Source organism: Bidens hawaiensis, unplaced genomic scaffold, assembly GCF_021521415.1.
Source record: "Bidens hawaiensis isolate Kalapana, Puna unplaced genomic scaffold, B.hawaiensis_p1.1 tig00419488_1, whole genome shotgun sequence".
NCBI lineage: Eukaryota > Viridiplantae > Streptophyta > Magnoliopsida > Asterales > Asteraceae > Bidens > Bidens hawaiensis.
In genome coordinates, this window is record NW_027504876.1 from 41,742 (window position 1) to 61,123 (window position 19,382).

General features: G+C 33.0%; 1 protein-coding gene and 2 pseudogenes across 1 annotated transcript; 1 reads left to right on the forward strand and 2 right to left on the reverse strand.

The window, feature by feature from the left end:
• Positions 1-244: 244 nt before the first annotated feature.
• Positions 245-2,965, reverse strand: LOC143609046 (cytochrome b561, DM13 and DOMON domain-containing protein At5g54830 pseudogene; annotated as a pseudogene).
• Positions 2,966-4,083: 1,118 nt separating this feature from the next.
• Positions 4,084-5,121, reverse strand: LOC143609047 (putative CCR4-associated factor 1 homolog 10 pseudogene; annotated as a pseudogene).
• Positions 5,122-6,683: 1,562 nt separating this feature from the next.
• Positions 6,684-8,171, forward strand: LOC143609049 (two-component response regulator ARR2-like). The gene is made up of 4 exons (XM_077083915.1): positions 6,684-6,865; positions 7,405-7,555; positions 7,670-7,893; positions 7,986-8,171. Exons 2-4 carry the CDS (start codon positions 7,489-7,491, stop codon positions 8,013-8,015), a joined length of 321 nt encoding a protein of 106 aa, XP_076940030.1. The 5' UTR covers positions 6,684-6,865; positions 7,405-7,488; the 3' UTR covers positions 8,016-8,171.
• Positions 8,172-19,382: the final 11,211 nt, after the last annotated feature.

A 19,382-nucleotide genomic window follows, 5' to 3' on the forward strand; every position in this document is an offset into this window, starting at 1 on the left:
ACCATTCCAAATAATGCAATCTTTATTAAGAACATAATCATATATGCCTATAAAATGAAATAAAAACTGCTCCATAAAAGAAAACATCCGTACGAAAACAGTATATTACCGGAGAACTAACGTGACCCGCCACATAAAAAATGTGCTAAGGCGCAAGAAACTCAAAAGATATACACTTGAAATACACCTGTTCTTGAAAACCCGCCCGTATGTTTATTGAAAGACTGCTCGGTTTTTGAAAACTTTATGTCGTCAAAGGCTCAAGCTGAATTTCCGATCTTTCAGAAGAAAACGCAAGTTTTTCCACATTCACTCCATGTATCCGGTCTCGCCTTAAAAGTTTAGTTTCTTCATCTTCATCATCATTACCCAAAACCCAATCGCCTAACCAGAAAATCCTCTCTCTTATATATCGTTTCCGTCTATATTCCAAATATAACACAACTAAAACGCCCGTCAAAACCCAAAATACAAAGGCCCGCATTAATCCCCTAACGTTTTCATCGTCATATCTATCTCCTAAATGTTTCATCCCACTAAAAATAGCAAAAATTCCAACAAAAACCGCCAGTCTTCCACAATAAGAATGTATATATTCCCAAATGACTCGTTGGGGTGACGGGTTTTCAGGCCCGTCACCTTTTTTTGGTCTTAGGTATGCGTTAATCGGTTGTATGCAACCCAAGATTACAGTGAAGATCCCAACTTTAACGTGTAACAAGTCCATGTGTAACCCCCGAAGCTCGGCAACTGCAAAAAGAATCCCGAGAAAGGTTATTGTCAAACCCGACCATTGAGAGTAGACATGAATCTTGAACCAAACATCACCGTCCACATGTTTCATGTAACGTGCGGCCAAGATCCCACACGGAAGAAACATACCCCACACGAGGAACATCATAAACCCGTGCACTGCCAGCACGGGCCGTAGATCCTCCTCGGCCTCAGCCGAGCCATATATAAGCGATACCCTAACGGGCTTGCTACCTGTGACCGAATGCATATTATTTTTGGTTAAGTGGTCAGGAGACCACTTAGCCCCCATGGCCCAAATAACCGGGAACGGTGAAGTGGGCTCCACAATGTTTTTACACTCGATCTTTTTATCTCCCTCGCAATTTGGATCCAACGGGCGGGTGAATTCCATAGTGATTATTCCTCTTTCGGATTTGCATCTAACATACGTCAAGTGTTCATTCATCGGATGCAAACTTTGGGCATTTTTACCATTAATCCAATATGTTTTAACATGGCCTTTCCCATTAACATCAACCCAACCCACATAAGCAAAACTATTCACCATCTTTGACCCGAACCCAATTGCAAGATACCCACTTTTCTTCTCCCCTCGGGCTGCAATCGATATTGACTTCTTTGAAAGTGTCCAAAAGAATGAAACTTGTTGATCATCTAAAAGAACACTATTGTTATACATATCGGTTAAACCTCCATCGACTACTTGAACTTTCCAACCCATTTTTTCAGTGTAAAAAGACTGATAGTACACTTGACCCGGAGTGTTCCGGTCAGGGGCCCATATTAACTCCTTGGGCTTGGACTTCACCCCATGGGCCTTAGGCCCACCTGCATAAACCGTCTCAACTCGGTTTCTTGATGTCACATTCCCACCAAGCGGGTCTGATGTGATGTAAAACGCCACATTATGGCCCGCTTGGATTGAGAACTTAATTGGGACCCCTCTTTCGACCCGTAAAACTGGAGATTCCTTTTTATTAATATACAAAACTTTTGAAGGGTGTGGAGGGTTAGGGTAATGTAAGCCCGGCCCGGAAGTCACTACAAGTGGCTCCTTTTCATCCGCAATCACAAGGTCTTGATCTTGCTTGTTTTTTGTATCAAGCGGGCCCACGCAATTGTTTACATTCTCAGAAACGTTAATGTGGACATGACCGTACGTCTTACCATGGTTTTCAGGAAAATAATAAGGCCCATTTGAGTCGGGCGGCTTGATTAACCCTAAAGCCCATACACAAGTCATGTTCTTTTTAACATCAATGTTCCAATCATACTTTTTGTCAATAGATTTCAACGGTCTCTGAAACCGAATAAACGATACCCCATCTTTCCTATGCCCGTAAACCAACATCGTGTTATTCACCAAATCCTTATCATAACGGTCATCCGAATCAACATACATCGTGTCAGGACACACGCCCTCGGCTTTACCATTCTTGTTAGTACTACACTCACTATACTTAGTAATATGATAATCATCCACAAAAGGCAATCCCATTTCAGTAAACCCCGTGACCGCCACGTCAGCACCAAGCATATTATCATTATCCTTAAACGGGTCAGCCCACCCGAAAGCCATATAATCCCTAACATCAACCGCCCCCTCGAGCCCAATATCAATCACATTGTTCCTTGATCTCACTGTCCATCTAATCCTATACTTATCCGATAAAACCTTACAATTCTCAAACATAGTCGGCTCACCGTCAATCTTGACAACCGAATCACCCGTGAAATTAGTATGGTCACCCGGGGCAGGAGCAGGCGACGGAGCATCCATCTTCTCTTCCAACACCACATGCCCAAAATCAGAATCCATAGATGTCTTCCAAATGGACACAACCTTAATATTATCCCATGTAACATTACTCAATAAAGAAACAGTAAAGCTTTCATTTTTATAAGTTATAGAGTTTAATTTCTGATCAGATATGACGAACCCGGATGTTAAATTCTGATAAGAATCACCAACAGCACCCCACCAATACACATCAGAACCACCTTTGATCATATCAAATTCTTGAACCTTAAAAGAACAGTCATTTATGATACTAAATGATCCTCGTACCTAAATTGTGTTGTGAAATTGATAACCGACGTGTTGGTTTTCGGGCAATTCAGGTTTGAATCTGAAAAGGGTATGAGGAAATAGAATGAGATTAATATTATTGTATGGGCATTTGCCATTAAACTGGTTGGTATTTTTATGATTTGAAAAGGGTGTTACAAGGAAGATGAATATGGGTTTTTAATAATAATCGAAATGACAGCGTATGGTTACGATGATCACCGGAATTTGATGGGTTTGAAAGTTGGCCATCGGAGAATAAGAGATCAAAGTTTTGCATGAAATGATGATATGTGTTTGTGTTTGTGTTTGTTTCCTGGTGAATTGTTTGATTTTGGCCCATCAAAAAAGGTGGTTTGGATGAGATATAACCTTATAATATATTAAATAATATTATACAACCCCTTATGTTTTAAAAATATGAATCCGGCGAGGTATCCCGGGATCCGAAACGTTAGGGATCGAAAACTGATGATATTCGGGTATGAAATACATGTCTGTTTACGTGTATTGAAACCGAATATCTAATATGATATATTATATAAAAAAAATGATAACTGGAATACTGAAGTTGTTTGAAACTTGGAAGCTATTAAAGGTTTAGAATTGCACTTAATACTTGATATTTTAAGTCGGTTTTGAGACCATTTTTCGAGAATTCTAACTGGTAACTTTTAAGTTCTAACTACCGAAGAATAATTGGGATCCTGATACTAGAAGAGTAACTCACATACCCAACGAGTATTGAGTAATCAGAAACCTATAATATCGGGTTTAGGATACAGTTTTAGAATACAACACGGAGTTGCTAATATCAAAATCCGACTCATAGCCATCCCTCAAAGGTGGGGAAATCATGGAATTGCTAATTCAATTTCAGCCAAAGGTTGATCCACATGTTTATAATTATGTTGAGCCAAAAGCAAGACCTCAAAGCTCTTCCAAGCAAAGATACATAGCATTTCAAAACAAGAATCCTTATGCATACATAATTAACTTATCCTTATGCAGCTTGGGAGAAGTTACTTTACATTGTTGAATTCACAATAACTTATTTCGCTTATAAATAATCATCATATAAGTATTATGAAAACATAATAAACACAAAAACAATTTCAATAAACATGAAACAACCCCAACTGAATATTTGTACATTCTTGTCACAATTAAATCTTCAATAAACTCACAAATACAACAGTTATAAACCAATATCCATTTATCAAGTTATCCACAATTAGACTGTATAATCACAATAACAAGCCTACAAGAAACACAAAGCCTAGACAAAAATATACCAAAATCTTTAAAACTTGTTATCAAACACTAATTTCCAATACTAAGATGCATCAACACTTTAACCCGAAAAAAATTCGAACATTTTCTACTTATCTTGCACCTTAGTTTCCACGCCTAACCCGTGTAGAACACCCGCACACTTCTCTATAGACCCGCCAAAGTAACAATCTTTAACTTTCTTGAACACACGAATAGTCAGCAAACTATCCGACCCCGCCTGATGACTATCCCCAATTCGTTGAATCTTTAAGGCTCCCGCGACTTTATTCAAACCCCCATGAAGACTATTACTAAACGTGATCATATGTTTTACATCGTAAACCATAGGAAAGAACATCTTTATCAACTTAAAGAACTCGGTTTGAGATTCGGGTAATTCTTTTTTAGTCAATAACTTAATCAAGTACCCGAAATCATACCCGCCGTGAAAACTAACCGTACAAATATTATCATTCAACACGACTCCAGACGACATTAAAAGCTCCCCGAATCGAAAAAAATCAACACCCGTTTCCCTAAATCTCTCGAAATCAATCCCGGATCTTTTCAACAACTCGATCGAATCTTCTTTCAAAATATCTTCTTTCATGTTAAATTCTCTAAAATTGAACTGCCAAATACAGGGCTTTTCGGTCCCGGTTGTCCCGGACACACAAATGGGAAGATTTCCATTATTATCAGACAATGTTAATCCTAATTGTAACACTCTCGTTAAATTGACACTGACCATTAATTTGTGATAAGTGATATCATTAATGTTCTTGCATTCGTTATTTGGTTGAGTCACAACACCAGGGTACTCGGTATCGATTGCAATGTAGGGAAATTGATCAACGATTTCTCGAATTAGTTTGAATTCTTGTTCAAGATTGTCACTCCATACTTGTCTGATTTCAACAGACTCTGTTTCTGACATGTTTAAAAACAGAGCAATTGGGAAATTTGAAACAATTGAAACAGGGGAGATGAAGAATTGGGAAATTGAAGTGGGTTTGGTGTGAATTGGTTGAATCTTTTTGTGGCTATTGAGATTGAAGGTGTTCAATCGATGAATTTGGGGAAGATTGGAGCTGAAACAGGGGATGCCGACTTGGGGAAGACGACTGTGTGTAATGTTGAAATGAAACTAAACAGAGCGGGAGGGTAACGGTTTTGGTTGAAAAGAATAATTTTAAAAAACAAAACGTTTAAGAGAATATATATATAGTGTTAATAATCTAATTTTTAGTTTGGTAATTTGGTTAGAGATTTAAATCTTTCCCTCGCATTACATTTCTATTATCTTATTTTTTTTTCTTTTCTTCATTTGTTAAACTCGGCAACACGCGTAAACAGGGTGTGCAACAGTGAAAAAACCGTAAACATCGAAAAAACCGAACCAAAACATAAACCGACGGTTCGATTTTATGTTTTTGTAAAAACCGAACTTACGGATTGGTTTTGCGTGTAATGAAAACTGAAAAAAACGAAGCGAACCAAATTTCTAGATTTGTTATTGTTTATTTTAAGTAATTCATAACAATTTAATAAATATGTAACTCTTTTAACCAAATGTATAATAGTTATATAGTTAATAATTATAAAAATTAATTACACCTATATTAATTATTTTTGTCAAACTTTTTTTTTGGGTCTAATATTTTTCAAGATCATAAAGACAATATATTTGATTTTTGTTTTCCTAATGAGGGGAGTGTGACGCTAAAAGATTCCTATCCCGACAATCGCCTAAAAAGAATAGCAAAGGGCTACCCAGAGGTACATCATTGTTAACTAACCCGGTATTACCAAAGATTAACGTTGGCCTTTCCGTCGCTAACAATGACGACTCTCATGTCCGTCTTGATGATGAATTAGAGTTTATTTTGGTTCCAGGCATGAGAAAAATAGCAATAATTTACATATATGCATGTACACACATATCGTAATGTGTTATATATCACCATTGTAATGGATTAAACGCACCACTATATGCATTTACGACAGAGCTAATTGTAAGAACTAAGAAGTAGAGCAGCTTTGAAATGTGAACACTATTGTTCTGTAATCGTTGAAGACGATGACACAGAAAAAAAAAGAAGAAAAGAGGCAGAGAAAGAAAAATTTATTTCAATCAGAATGAAAAGTTACAAAACAAGAAAACAAGCAAATTACATATATGGCGTATAACATATACGACGTATAACATATACTCCGTATATGTTCAAACCATATAACATATTCGCTCACATCTCCCCTCAAGTTGGAGGTTGAGAAAACCCTAACTTACAAAAATATACGCTCACATCCGGCGTATAACATATACACTACTCACATGTTCCAGGTAGGGCACATTGTACGTCAAAACTTATTACAATAATCAAACCTTTCAATCATGCATATCGTTAAAAGAAAAAGAAAAGAAAAGGTTAACATCATACATGAGCTGGATTCACACTCAATAAAGAGACCTACTTTCTAATCAGCAAGTAAAAGATAAAAAAAACTTTTAGAAATTGTAACACTAGCCATGAGCTTGCTAATATAAATCTCAATAAAACCAACTTATAATTTCATGCCTTCTCTTTCTTCTTCTTTGGATAATCTGAATTTTCCAAAATAACATACAGATGATGTCCAGTTCCACGGGTGGTGACCGCGGTGTCCCTGATCAGTTTCCGGCCGGTCTACGGGTGCTTGTAGTTGATGGTGACTCAACTCGTCTTATGGTCTTAGAAAATATGCTTAGACAATGTAACTATGAAGGTACATGCAAACACACACTAAATACACACTCACTGGTTATTTATGCCTTCAATTGCTAAATATGTATACCCTTTTTATCTTAATTTACAATTTTCATTTAATTAGATTTCATCATTTTTTAACATTTTTGCTCTTCTTCATTATTATTATTATTATTATTATTATTATTATTATTATTATTATTATTATTATTATTATTATTATTATTATTATTATTATATGCTCTAGATACTGCTCTATCTATAAAAATCCATCAAGATTAAAACTTTGTGGTAGAAAATTGAAAAAAAAGAAAAAAACACCATTTAGATTTAGGATATTATTCAGAGTTATTAAATTTTCACACATCTTTGATAAATTTCAACTTAATTTTATTTATTTATTTATTTATGTATACATATTGCTTTAAATTATTAATTCATGTTGACTAGTTTTGATTTGTTGAAATCTTGTTGTAATATTTTGTGTTTTAAACTTTTGATGAAAATTAATAAATATGAAATTGTTGAATTTTGACTTTTTTTGGTCAAATGTTGCAGTGACTAAGTGTAACAGAGCTGAAGTAGCTTTATCACTAAAGGGAAAATAAAAATGGTTTTGATGTTGTGCTTACTGAAGTTCATATGCCTGATATGGATGGATTCAAACTACTTGAACATATTGGGCTTGAAATGGATCTTCCTGTTATCAGTAAGTCAATTATTCCATTTTTGACTTTTTAATAAAATTTGGATTCTTTGGTTTCTTGATTAATGATTAGCTAGATCAAGACTATGTGATTTGACCAATTTACCCTTGTTACAGTGATGTCGGCCGATGACAGCGAGAGTGTAATTATGAGAGGTGTTACACACGGGGCGTGTGATTATCTACTAAAGCCCGTTCGTATTGAAGCGTTGCGTAACATATGGGTAACATATGGCAATACGTGGTTCGAAAGCATAACCCGTCAGCAAGGGCTTCGGTTGTTTGGTCTCTTGAACTTCATCAACAGTTTGTTGGAGCGGTTAATCAGCTTGGAATTGATAGTATGATTTTTTTTTACTCGTTTTCAATTGTTAACGAGTTGATGTGAAAATATTGATTTACCCTTCACATTGTTGAATTTGCGTGAATGCAGGGGTGGTCCCGAAGAGGGTATTGGAGCTGATGAATGTCCCAGGGTTAACGAGAGAGAACGTTGCCATACACCTTCAAGTAAAAGTTATTTTTGTTTTTTTTAAATGAAATGGGTTGCTAATGTCTTATGGAATAAATAGTACTAAATACAATAAGCGCTGCTCGGTCGTTTGTTGATAGGTTGAGGGCTGTTTTGTAATAGTTTGCTAGGTTAGTTTGAGTACTTAAACAAACTAACCACCCTATACAAAACAGCCCTCAGACTATCAACAAATGACCTTGCAGCCCTTATTGAATTTAGTACTATTTATTCCATAACATAACGGAAAAACATACTGAAAAATACTTACATTTTTCAAATTAGACATTTTGTTCGTTATTGACTTTTTATGTAATGCATTGAAGATCTTTTTCCTCACAACTGCAAGAATTTGGTGCAAAAATACCGGCTTTATCTTAGAAGACTCAGGGGGTCCCTGCTTTCAGGCGGGATGAACTCAGGCTTTATGGGTGACCTAGATGCAGAATTCAGGTCAATGTCGTTGCTAAACGGGTATTCTCAGGGCATGTGATTATCTAATAAATCCCGTTTGTATTGAAGTGTTGCGTAATATATCTCAACATGTGGTCTAAAAAAAACACGAGTGGAAAGATTTTGAATCTGTCAGCAAGCTCTAGGATGATTGTTTTGTCACGTAACACGGGCGCAGAATAATATTTATATGTAGTTTTTGTATTTGAATGCTTGTACTAAACCATTCCATGTAACCTTTTATATATATGGTTTGTATTGCTAATGGAATGGCTGAATCTACAAATAATAGAGAAAACAAAGGTGTATGATAAATATTTATTAAATTATGCATAAAATATTTATGTAGTTTTAAGAGTTTTGAAAGCAGAAATGCTTCAATTTTAACGGAATTCATATTTATAAATAGTTAACTCTAGTAAAATATAAAATATGATAATGAGTAAATTAGAGAACAAGATAATTAGAAAGAGAAAACATTTGACCAACATAAACGTGCTTGTTTCCTTAACTTCTCCATCTTAACATTTGAAGACGATTGATCCGGATTATTTAAAGCAACCTGACTCGGTTAAAGGAGAAAACCTTAAATATTATATGCGGGGAAGATCTAAGGTGAATCTCACAAGGAGACAAAAGAAATATTTTCAATCGACCGATGGAAATAAAAGGGAAAACTATTAAAAAATGTTAGCAAATACTTCCTATGTGTAGCAAATAAAGTAATAAATTCGGAACTTTTTTTAACGATTAAACTACTCATAAATCCCCCTAGCATACCTCCTACATGATTTGAATCCTCGACCTACAATGAAGGGAGCGGAGTACCTACTATACACCCAGTAGGGCCAAGTGTCGTGATTCAAATCTTACCCTCTTCATTTGAACCAAAAATGTAGGATTTATGTTTTGTAAGTTGTAAATAAAACAAAACGAACTACTAAAAAGATGTATATAATCTCAACATAGGGGGTTTACAACATGATGATAAAAGATTAAAACATAGAAAAATTAATAAGCAGGTAAAAGCTTAGGACAAAATATTAAGAAAAAGTTTTGAAATAATTCATTAACTTATGAAAATTGAAGTATTAATTCCCTGCAATTTGTGAATATTATGCATCAAACATTCAATTTATTCAAAAAGGGCTACCTAAAGAGTTTTACTGAATCTGGGCTTGAGCTTTATAGTAAACGGTTTAGTATACAAAAAGTTGGGCTAAACCAGATGTTTTAAAAACGGGAATTTTACTCATACCAGATATAGTTTAAAAATGGTATAACCGGTTGGACCGAGACGTGCCGGGAGGTTCAGTCGGGTTGAATAGTTTACCCTGTAATTCCATATAAATACGACTTAACTCAAAAGTATATTAGTAAACCTCAAACATGAATCAAATATCACTCATGAACAATTATAAGTCAAATAGAAACCTAATCAATTACAAACAATGTAAAGAAACCAATCTTGGATTTGCAGGATACAAAATTTGTTTATTAGTGATTCGTCGTTTACTATGATTACTCGTTTCAACCTTATCCGCTAGGTTAAAAATCATTATTAAAATATATGGCGCCAAAAAGTATCAAAAATATCTTGGTTTAAAACTGGTTTGCTGGTTTAAACCGGTATTTTTTTTTAAAAATGACGATACGATATTCTAGCAAACCGTCCAAAAATATTAAGCTCTAAATATCGGTTACCTTACCAGAATCCGATATAACCGGTTCAACCGACCGATACATACCACTTTTTAAAACACTACCCATTTGCATTCTATCCACTTAAACGTAGATAATGGGGTTTGGTTTTATGGTTTTCTAACTATTCTTTTTCTGTCTTAATTTTAGTTTTATATATATATATATATATATATATATATATATATATATATATATAATTATTTATAACTCCACCGGCTTTATTTTATTTAGTTGTCGGTTCCGATCAAGTAAAAGAAATTTCTTACGCTGATAATACTCTTAGCGAAAGCCAAAAATTTTAATTAACCCCAAAACGGGTTAAATCGTATGTGGTCACCGATTAGAGATACTTGGTGCATAAACATTGATATTGGATGTTAATTACTCTTCGGTTCACTAACACAAATTTTTCAATTTGATTGTGTTAATAGAGTTATAGACTGAAAGTTAATTAGTTTTCTCGTGACATCCATCAAAATGGGGAAAATTTCATGTAATGTTGTGTGTTTTAGTTTGAATATAGCTAAATTTCACTTTTAATACTTGACATTTTCTAGTAAACATATTAATTGGTATAATAAAACCAAAAGAAAATAATTGCTAAATATTTTAATGAATGATACGTGTGTATATTTTTGTCAAATTGTGAGAAAATTTTATATTATTAGACAATGATGTTGCATCAAGATTTTAGTTTATGATTACATTGAAACAGAAGGCAAGCGAACAAAAGTATTTGATTGTATTTCTAAAATGGGTGGAGTGTGATGCAAATGGTGGATTTGATTAACTTAATGCCACTCAATCTTTTGATTTATAGTTTTATAAGTTCAAGACTTACTAATATTTTGTTTTAATAAATAATTATTTATGTTTTATCGGGTTTTCTATTTGAAAATGGAAAAACAAAATATATTATACACATCTATACAAATACACACATATGTATTAATTCGATGCTGGGCTTTCTCATTTCTGCAAATTAAAAATAATAATAATAATATCATTGTGTTCGGTTTCATCTTCTTATTAATAATCCCAATTTTTTGTTATTGGCTAATAATAATCCAAACTTTGTTTATTCCCACCAGTGGTCCCAAATTTAAAAAAGTTGGCTCTCAATGGTCCCTCATTAAAAAAAACCTAACGCCGTTAAGTTTTTTCCGAATTTCAAACTGATGTATTAGGGCTTTTAATCGGAAGGAGGAACGAGTCGATTAACGTAAAACTTAGCTCGAAATGATGCTTCAAATGGCTTGATTAGTGCTTCAAATCGGGTGTGTGAATTTAAAATTAACAAAAATTAAGTTGTTTGGAGTATCATTTCGAGATAAGTTTTACATCAATCGACTCGTATCATTCTTCCGATCAAAATTCCTAAAAAATCAGTTTGAAATTCGAAAAAAATCTAATACCGTTAGGTTTTTTTTTAACGGGGGACCATTGAGAGCTAACATTTTTAAATTTGGGATCACTGGTGGGAATAAACAAAATTGGAATTATTATCGGCCAATAACAGAAAGTTGGGATTATTAAATCCAATTTTCCATTTTCCTATGACCTATATCTTATAAATAATTTCTAGATTCAGTGGATATGTTTTTCGTTAAAGAGATGCATGAACCTATGTTTTTCAAAGAAAAACTCCATAGATGCATAAGTGGAAAATGATATTTGGCAGCCTCAGCCCTCAAATGCAATGAGCCAATAGATTCCTATAATGTCGCTGGTAAGATTAGTCGCTAATACCATTTGCTAGTTCATTGTTTCCCACCGTAAAACGTAACTAGCGATTGTGAAAATCCTTATAATCCTCTAACAATCTTATTAACCAACCAGTCTTCTAGAGATCTGCATTCTTGAATAAAATGAAAATCAAATAGTATTTAGCCTAATGATATCCTGATGTGTCAATTCCTAACCCCTTCCTTAAGGTCGAGGGGGTTCGAGTCTCATCATATATGACAAACTGAAAATTTTTCTTACTTTTTCAGACACTCATCACGACTTGACTCAAATTTTCGGGACAAAAATTCTTTAACATGGGAATGATGTGACAATCGTCAATTTCAGGTTAACTCCGTTAACTCAACTCCGTCAATTCAAACTTAAGATCACTGAATCTATAACGCACACTTCATTACATTTAAACTAGAGTTTAAATGACGCTTAACACTTACTACATGTGTAGTCTTTCGGGAATTGCACCGAAACGCAAACGAGTTGACGCAAACAATTGGTGAATAAACGAAAAATGTCAAAACAATAATTATGTGATAATTATGTGTTAGACTTATGTGTTATGTGATAACATGGTTATAAACGTTAACTCAAGATGTAAACAAGTTAGTTTAAGCTAGGAAAAGTAATACTTAGAAGTGGAGGGGCCAAAGTGTAACATAGTATTCTATAAATAATAACAATAAACAAACCCTAACACACTTTTTCTTTTCTTTTCCTCCTACCCCGATCGGAACCCACCCTCCATCTTCCATTGGCTGCCGTCACATATAACCACACATACAACCATCAATTCAAGCTTTTGATTGAAGAATTAGGTGCTAGGAAGGTATAATCGATTATCTTATGCATCCTTTATACTTGATTTTGATGTTTGTTGGGTTAATCACAAACCCTAGATGGCCGATTATGTGTATGTATGAAGTTAACATGATTGTTGTTGATTTGATAATGATATGATAACTAGTATTGATATTGTTACACGTTAATTGTTGTGTCTATGATTTGAGTTCAAACAAAAAACCTAATCATGTATGTAATGTGTAATTGATGTGCATGGATGGTGTTTATGGAGTCTAGGGTGTTATATGAATGCATGATAGTTCATAGATAGTTAATATGTTGAGTTTGGATGCAAACAGTTTCTGGACAGAATGTGTATTTGATGTTTAAGTGACTGTAACGAAGTGTAAATGTGAAAATTGGTTGAAGTTATTGATACTACAGTAAACTAGGTTGAGTCTAGTTTCTAAAGAATATAAATTTGTAATTTTTGGACAAGTAAAAGTTAACTTTTATGATTTTACAAAAACGTTGTGCAAAGCTGAGCTGTTAGACCTGCTGTTAGATTGTTTTGTAAATATTATATCTCATGAACTACAAGACCAGTTGGGTTGGTTCCACTTCTGGAAGTTGACTTATTTAGTTAGGAACCTAACCCAAGTGGTCTTGCATTTATTGGATTTTTTGTTTAACGGGAATTTCAAATAACATTCTGTTGCGCATGAATTTGACTGTTATGAGTTTGCTGTAATGATTTGATGATTGTGAGAAAACTATGTGGAATAAAAATATAATAAAATATGCTCTGGAAACCTAAGACATATATGCTTTTGTGATGATTTTTGGTAAATTAATTGTGATACTATGATCGGTGAGATAGTACAATCTTTCAAGTAGAATTTCTGTCTCGGTGAAACTAGCTGCTGAATTTGGTGAAAATGCATGAAACATGATACTTGCTATATAATTGTTATGTTTTGACCAAATTGCCCTTGCGGAGAATAATTGCTAATTGATTGTCATGATTTGACCAAATTACCCTCGTGGGGAATAATGACTAGTTAATTGTTATGTGTTGACCAAATTGCCCTTACGGGGAGTAATTGCTAGTGATGTACTTTATGAATACATTACACGAAAATACTTGCTTACACATGTAATGTATCACAACTACACTTGTTAAAGTCACACACGATCCACAAACGAAACACGAAACATGTTATGTGCATAGGTATTATGTGCCGGGTCTAGAGACTCGATAATATTCCGACACTTAGAAAAATCTCTTTGTTGTTTTAGAACGCTAGAGAGAGTTTTTCTGTGACGCGCATCTTGGTGATTTAATTTGGGAATTTCTTCGCAAACGGTGAGTTTCACTTTCCCCTTTTTAACTGTTTTTAAATGTTTTTCACTTGGAGGAGATAACATACTCCGAAAACGCATTTAATATTTTGTTAATATAGATTATATATCACTTGTAAAGACTAAGTGGCAAACGCGTAAACTAAAGTCCTTCATAACATCGAACCGGTTAATATTTGGATAATAGCGAGTCACTGTTGAGTAGTACTACTGGGTTTGACAAACCCCACCCAACGCTAAACTCGACTGGAGGTCGAGCGGGTGTAATCTTGGCTAAACACATACCATGGTCTGGATGACCTGGTGGCAAGGCAAATTGATAAACAGTCAGCTTCGGTGTCGAACACTTAGTGATACTTGTTTTATAGGCTAGCTACCTATAGATATATAATTGACATAACACTATCTGGTAACGCAAAACGTTGTAACGCAAAACGCTGTAACGCAAAACGCTGTAACGCAAAACGCTTAACGCAACACGCTGAACGCAAACGCTAATCGCTTTATTTTTATTTAAACTTGTGAACTCACCAACCTTGTGTTGACACTTTTAGTATGTTATTCTCAGGTAGCCGAGGCGGGCGCGCGGTTTAGGAACATGCATTGCTTGAAACATTTTTAACTATGCAAACTTATTTTAAACTGTGATCATTGGGTTTTAAGTCGTCCGGCGTGACGTAACATTGTTTTATATAGTTTTACGCTTCCGCATTTAATTACTCGTAAACGTTTTCATGGTTTTGAAACTTTGTTTTATGGTTTGATTATAACTGATGATTCCGATCCTGTTAGTTCACACCCTCTGACGGTAAAACTCCGTTAGTGGATTTTGAGGGTGTGACATCATAGACTATAGAATAGAATTATGTGTAGATCATATGAATATTTAAGTTGATGTTCTAATAAAAATTAAAACAATTATATTTTCTCGGAAAATTTTATTTCAAGATATACATCTTTAATGAATAATATCTATAATATATATAAACGAAGATTCTAAAATCCTATGTGTCATGATGTGGTCATTTCATCCTTTTATGGAAGCCACCAGATTGCTTGATTTCTAAATGAAGGTCTCTCATTGATTTAAGCCAAATTCATGGGTATGGGTCTTACCAAAACCAAATAGCTCTTAAACGGGTTATAACATCTCATTAAATTAAAAATTAACCTTACCAATTATTTGATATGAAAATCCTATAAAATAGAGATATATTAAAATTTAATATTCAATTTAAAAAGAAAAAGATATTATTTATAATTAATAAACAATTTTATAGTAAAAAACATAAACGGGTCATGGGTTACAAACTCCAGATAACTTTTAAATGGGTTATAGCATATCATTTATTTATGAAACCCTTTTATCATCAAACCCTTAGTATATTATTAACTTTCTTACAATAAAGAAAATTAAAATCCAAAAAATAAATATTAAAAAACAAAAAGTGTAAAACAACCATTCTCTCAAGCCATCAGATTGTTTTATTTGTAAATGAAGATTTTTCACGCATTTGACCCGAATTCACGAGTAAAGGTCTCACCAAACCCAGATAGCTCTTAAACTGGTTATAACATCTCACTATATTAAAAATTAATCTCATCAAATATTTGATATGAAAATCCTATAAAATAGGGATTACTAAAAATTAATATCCTATTTTATTTAAAAAATATATTATTTATAATTAATAAACAATTTTATAATAAATAAAATAAACGGGTAATGGGTATCACCAAACCTAGATAGTTTTTAAACCGGATTATAACATATCATTTATTTGTGAAACAATTTTATCATCAAACCTCAAGTATATTAATTATTAACTTTTTTATAATAAATAAAATTAAAATCTAAATATACATATATAAATATTAAAAACGAATAATGTAAAACAACCCCCGTAATACGGGGGATAAAATCTAGTTTTATTTATATTTCACAAGGATCCAATTATAATACGGAGATAAGACAGATAAACGGACAACAAATTGCGCCGCAACCTCTTTATGAATGACAAAACCGGTTCTGTGAAAACAAAGCTTTATTCAGTGTCGATAAGTTATTATGCATAATCTATTGAACTTTTTTCATAAATACAACAGCTTCCAGAATAACTGGTGTGTAAAATGTAAAGCATTCTAAAAATTCAAAGACAAGAATGTTATTATGTGAAGGAATGTTTATTAAAAATAAAAAAGGGAACTAACTTGTCGGCCTAGATAAACACATAATGCTAATAGATTAATTAAAAGAAATAAGACCCCACAAAAAATTCCTATCACTTTGGATGGTGGAATACAACTCCATTTTGTATCTTAAGAATATGACATCCAATATTGTTCAAGTTCTCTTATCCTCATGTCATGTGATATATCAAACTTAAAATGAAAGCAATCGAACTCCAATCGCTTTCAAGTTTCAATCATGGTTTAATTCTTACTTCATTTAACTTAGTTAGACAAGTTGTAAAATCAATTTAATATTACGGAATTATTTCTTATAAATGTGTATATCCGTAATCTTTCAAAGATACATATATATATAACTCGTAAAATCAATCTAATGTCAACTTTATAGGGCTTGAATCCTCATAATTTTAGTAGGAATAAACACATTATGCTATTAGGAGACGTCATCATCATCTTAGTAATTAAATAACTAGATGTATTCAGCATTGTCGAAACTTGAGAATTATGACTGACTTTTATTATTTATTCTGCACCTTTTTATATTTTCTTTTTCTTGGATTTAAATTATGGTTCGGTTAGGGACTTAGGAATTGCATTGTAATACCCTAACTCGGCTAGGGCTAATGTATCACTACTACTGAAATCAGACATCAAACGACATTCCATTAATAATTAAAACATCACAAATTCACAATATTTGAATCAAATGCATGCTCTTAACTTAGTAATGAATGTAAGGCTCTCTCAAGTTATCAAACACTCTTCGCAGCCCTCTAGTATGGTCTTGGTAGCCTAACATGCACAGAAACACCAAAACCAACTCATGTATGAGTATGATGCTCAGTGAAACGATAACAAAATCCAGAAATTTGTAACTTGTATTCATATAAAGTTATATCTCTTAACATGTAGACTTGTAACTTGTACCTTTCATGTAAACTTGAATAACTTGAAACTAGAAATATCATAATAGTATAGCATCAAAAACAAAATTAATAAAATCATAAAAAAGAAATGGTTTCGTAAGGATACCTAAGAAAGTACTTGGTTGATATTCCGATTCCTAGGATAGAACCATACGTCTCCGGATGTACAAGCATACTTACATACTTAGATAATCTTCAAACTTATCTATAGACTTAGACGATGTGTTATTTCCTAGAATCGATATAAACACCTAACAACACATAACTAGCATTCCTAAGAAGAAATACAATAAACATGGAAATAGATAAAACAATCTAAAAGTCTCAAAATACATAACAAAATGGCAAATCAACTATTAATCACCTGTGGGTCCAAAACTTAATGTCATAATATCATTCGTAAACATATATTTTTTCGGAAATTTAACACAAGTCAAATTATGCCCCAAGGTCAAAGGTTAGTAACAAAATAGTAAAATATTTATACTATAAAATTTAAAATAATAGGTTATCTGTATCTTAATCGTATAAAGACAAACTTGACTAAGCTTAATGTTTCTTTTGGTAATTGGAATAACCTTTATGTTGGTAGAGTGATGGCAATTGTTACCGGTGGATTATTGTAGCAAAGATGGTGGAGCAAAGAAGTGATTTGGAAAGTGTAGTCCTATCAATATACAAGACAAATTTATAGGTAAAAAGAAACAATGCTACTTAAATATATCGTGATGTTGCTGCTCTAGTTGTCGTTTTTTCTTTTACCATCAACTTGAATTAAAAACACTCTTACCGGTTAGAAAATTCTAACCAGAAAGGGAAAAACCAAAGTTACATACTAAATTAACGGGTTTATTAACCATTATTGTTAAAGTATATCATGTCTTTTTTTAAAGTATATTATATCTTTTTTTTTAGTTTTAAACATACATCCATTTTATTCGTAAGTTTTTTATTACATCGAAACAGAAGGCAAGCAGGCAACAAGCTGCGCCGCTACCCCTTTTTGAATTGCAAAATTCAATATTTTAAAAACTACATTTGCTTATCTTGAAATCATAACATTGCTATGCATGACCCGTTGAACACGGCTAAGTAACTTCATAGCTTCAGCCGCGAGTAAACCAAAAGTGTTAAAATTCTAGTGTTACATGGATATTTAAAAATTTGATTACATTATATAATTTCAATATTATTAATTTTGATTGTTTAGGCTTTGATCTATTAATTGTTCGATCTCGTATTCTCGTATGATAAGGTACAACTTTATTTACAAAGGTACATGTGTCTGATTAATTAAGTTTAGTTTTAGATTCATTATTTAGCAATGTACAACAATTGTGAATTCTATAAATAGAACCTAATCCATGTTAAAAGTTTCAAAGGTTTCCCTACTAAACAAACATGGTCCTTGGTAGGAAGCTACAAACCCATTGAGGACCATATAAACACATGGTTCTCAACCTTGAATGACCTACCAAAATTCAAAAACCATAGGTGCTTTAAAGACCACCCAACCATGGGCATTGGTGCCCATCTTTTTGTGACAAGCTTTTGAAAACCCTTCAAATGTTTCAATTATTAAAGACTCTGTCAACAATCCTAGGTTGGGAAATATGGCATGATTACCTTTTCTTCTTCTAATAATACAACTATATAGGATCAATCAAGCCATCAAGATATCAAGAATTGTATCTCAATCTTCCTTTTAGAAGTTTCTACTTATAAAAAGAGCATAGTATCTCAATAGATAAATTTATTAAATAAAAGTTATTAACGTTATTAACAAGTCGAGTTTGAGCTCTTTTAAACTAATCGAGTTTCACATAGACTCTGCTTAACTTAACTGTGTTTGTTTACACTCTATCCTGTTAATAAATTGGGTTTCAATAAAAAGTGCAAGTAGTTGGATCTCTATACATGATTCGGTGACAAAATTATTTTATATAAAGATACAATATAATAAAATAGAATGATTCATTAAACACAATATTATCTTATTTTAGAATGAATATATTCAAATTACTTAATTTGAATAAAACATCTAAGAAAATAGCAAGTCATACACTATTGGTCATGTTTTATCGAATTAACAATATAATCAGTCTTCATTGATCTTATAAAAAAAAGTATATGCTAATCCACATGAGTTTATATTGAT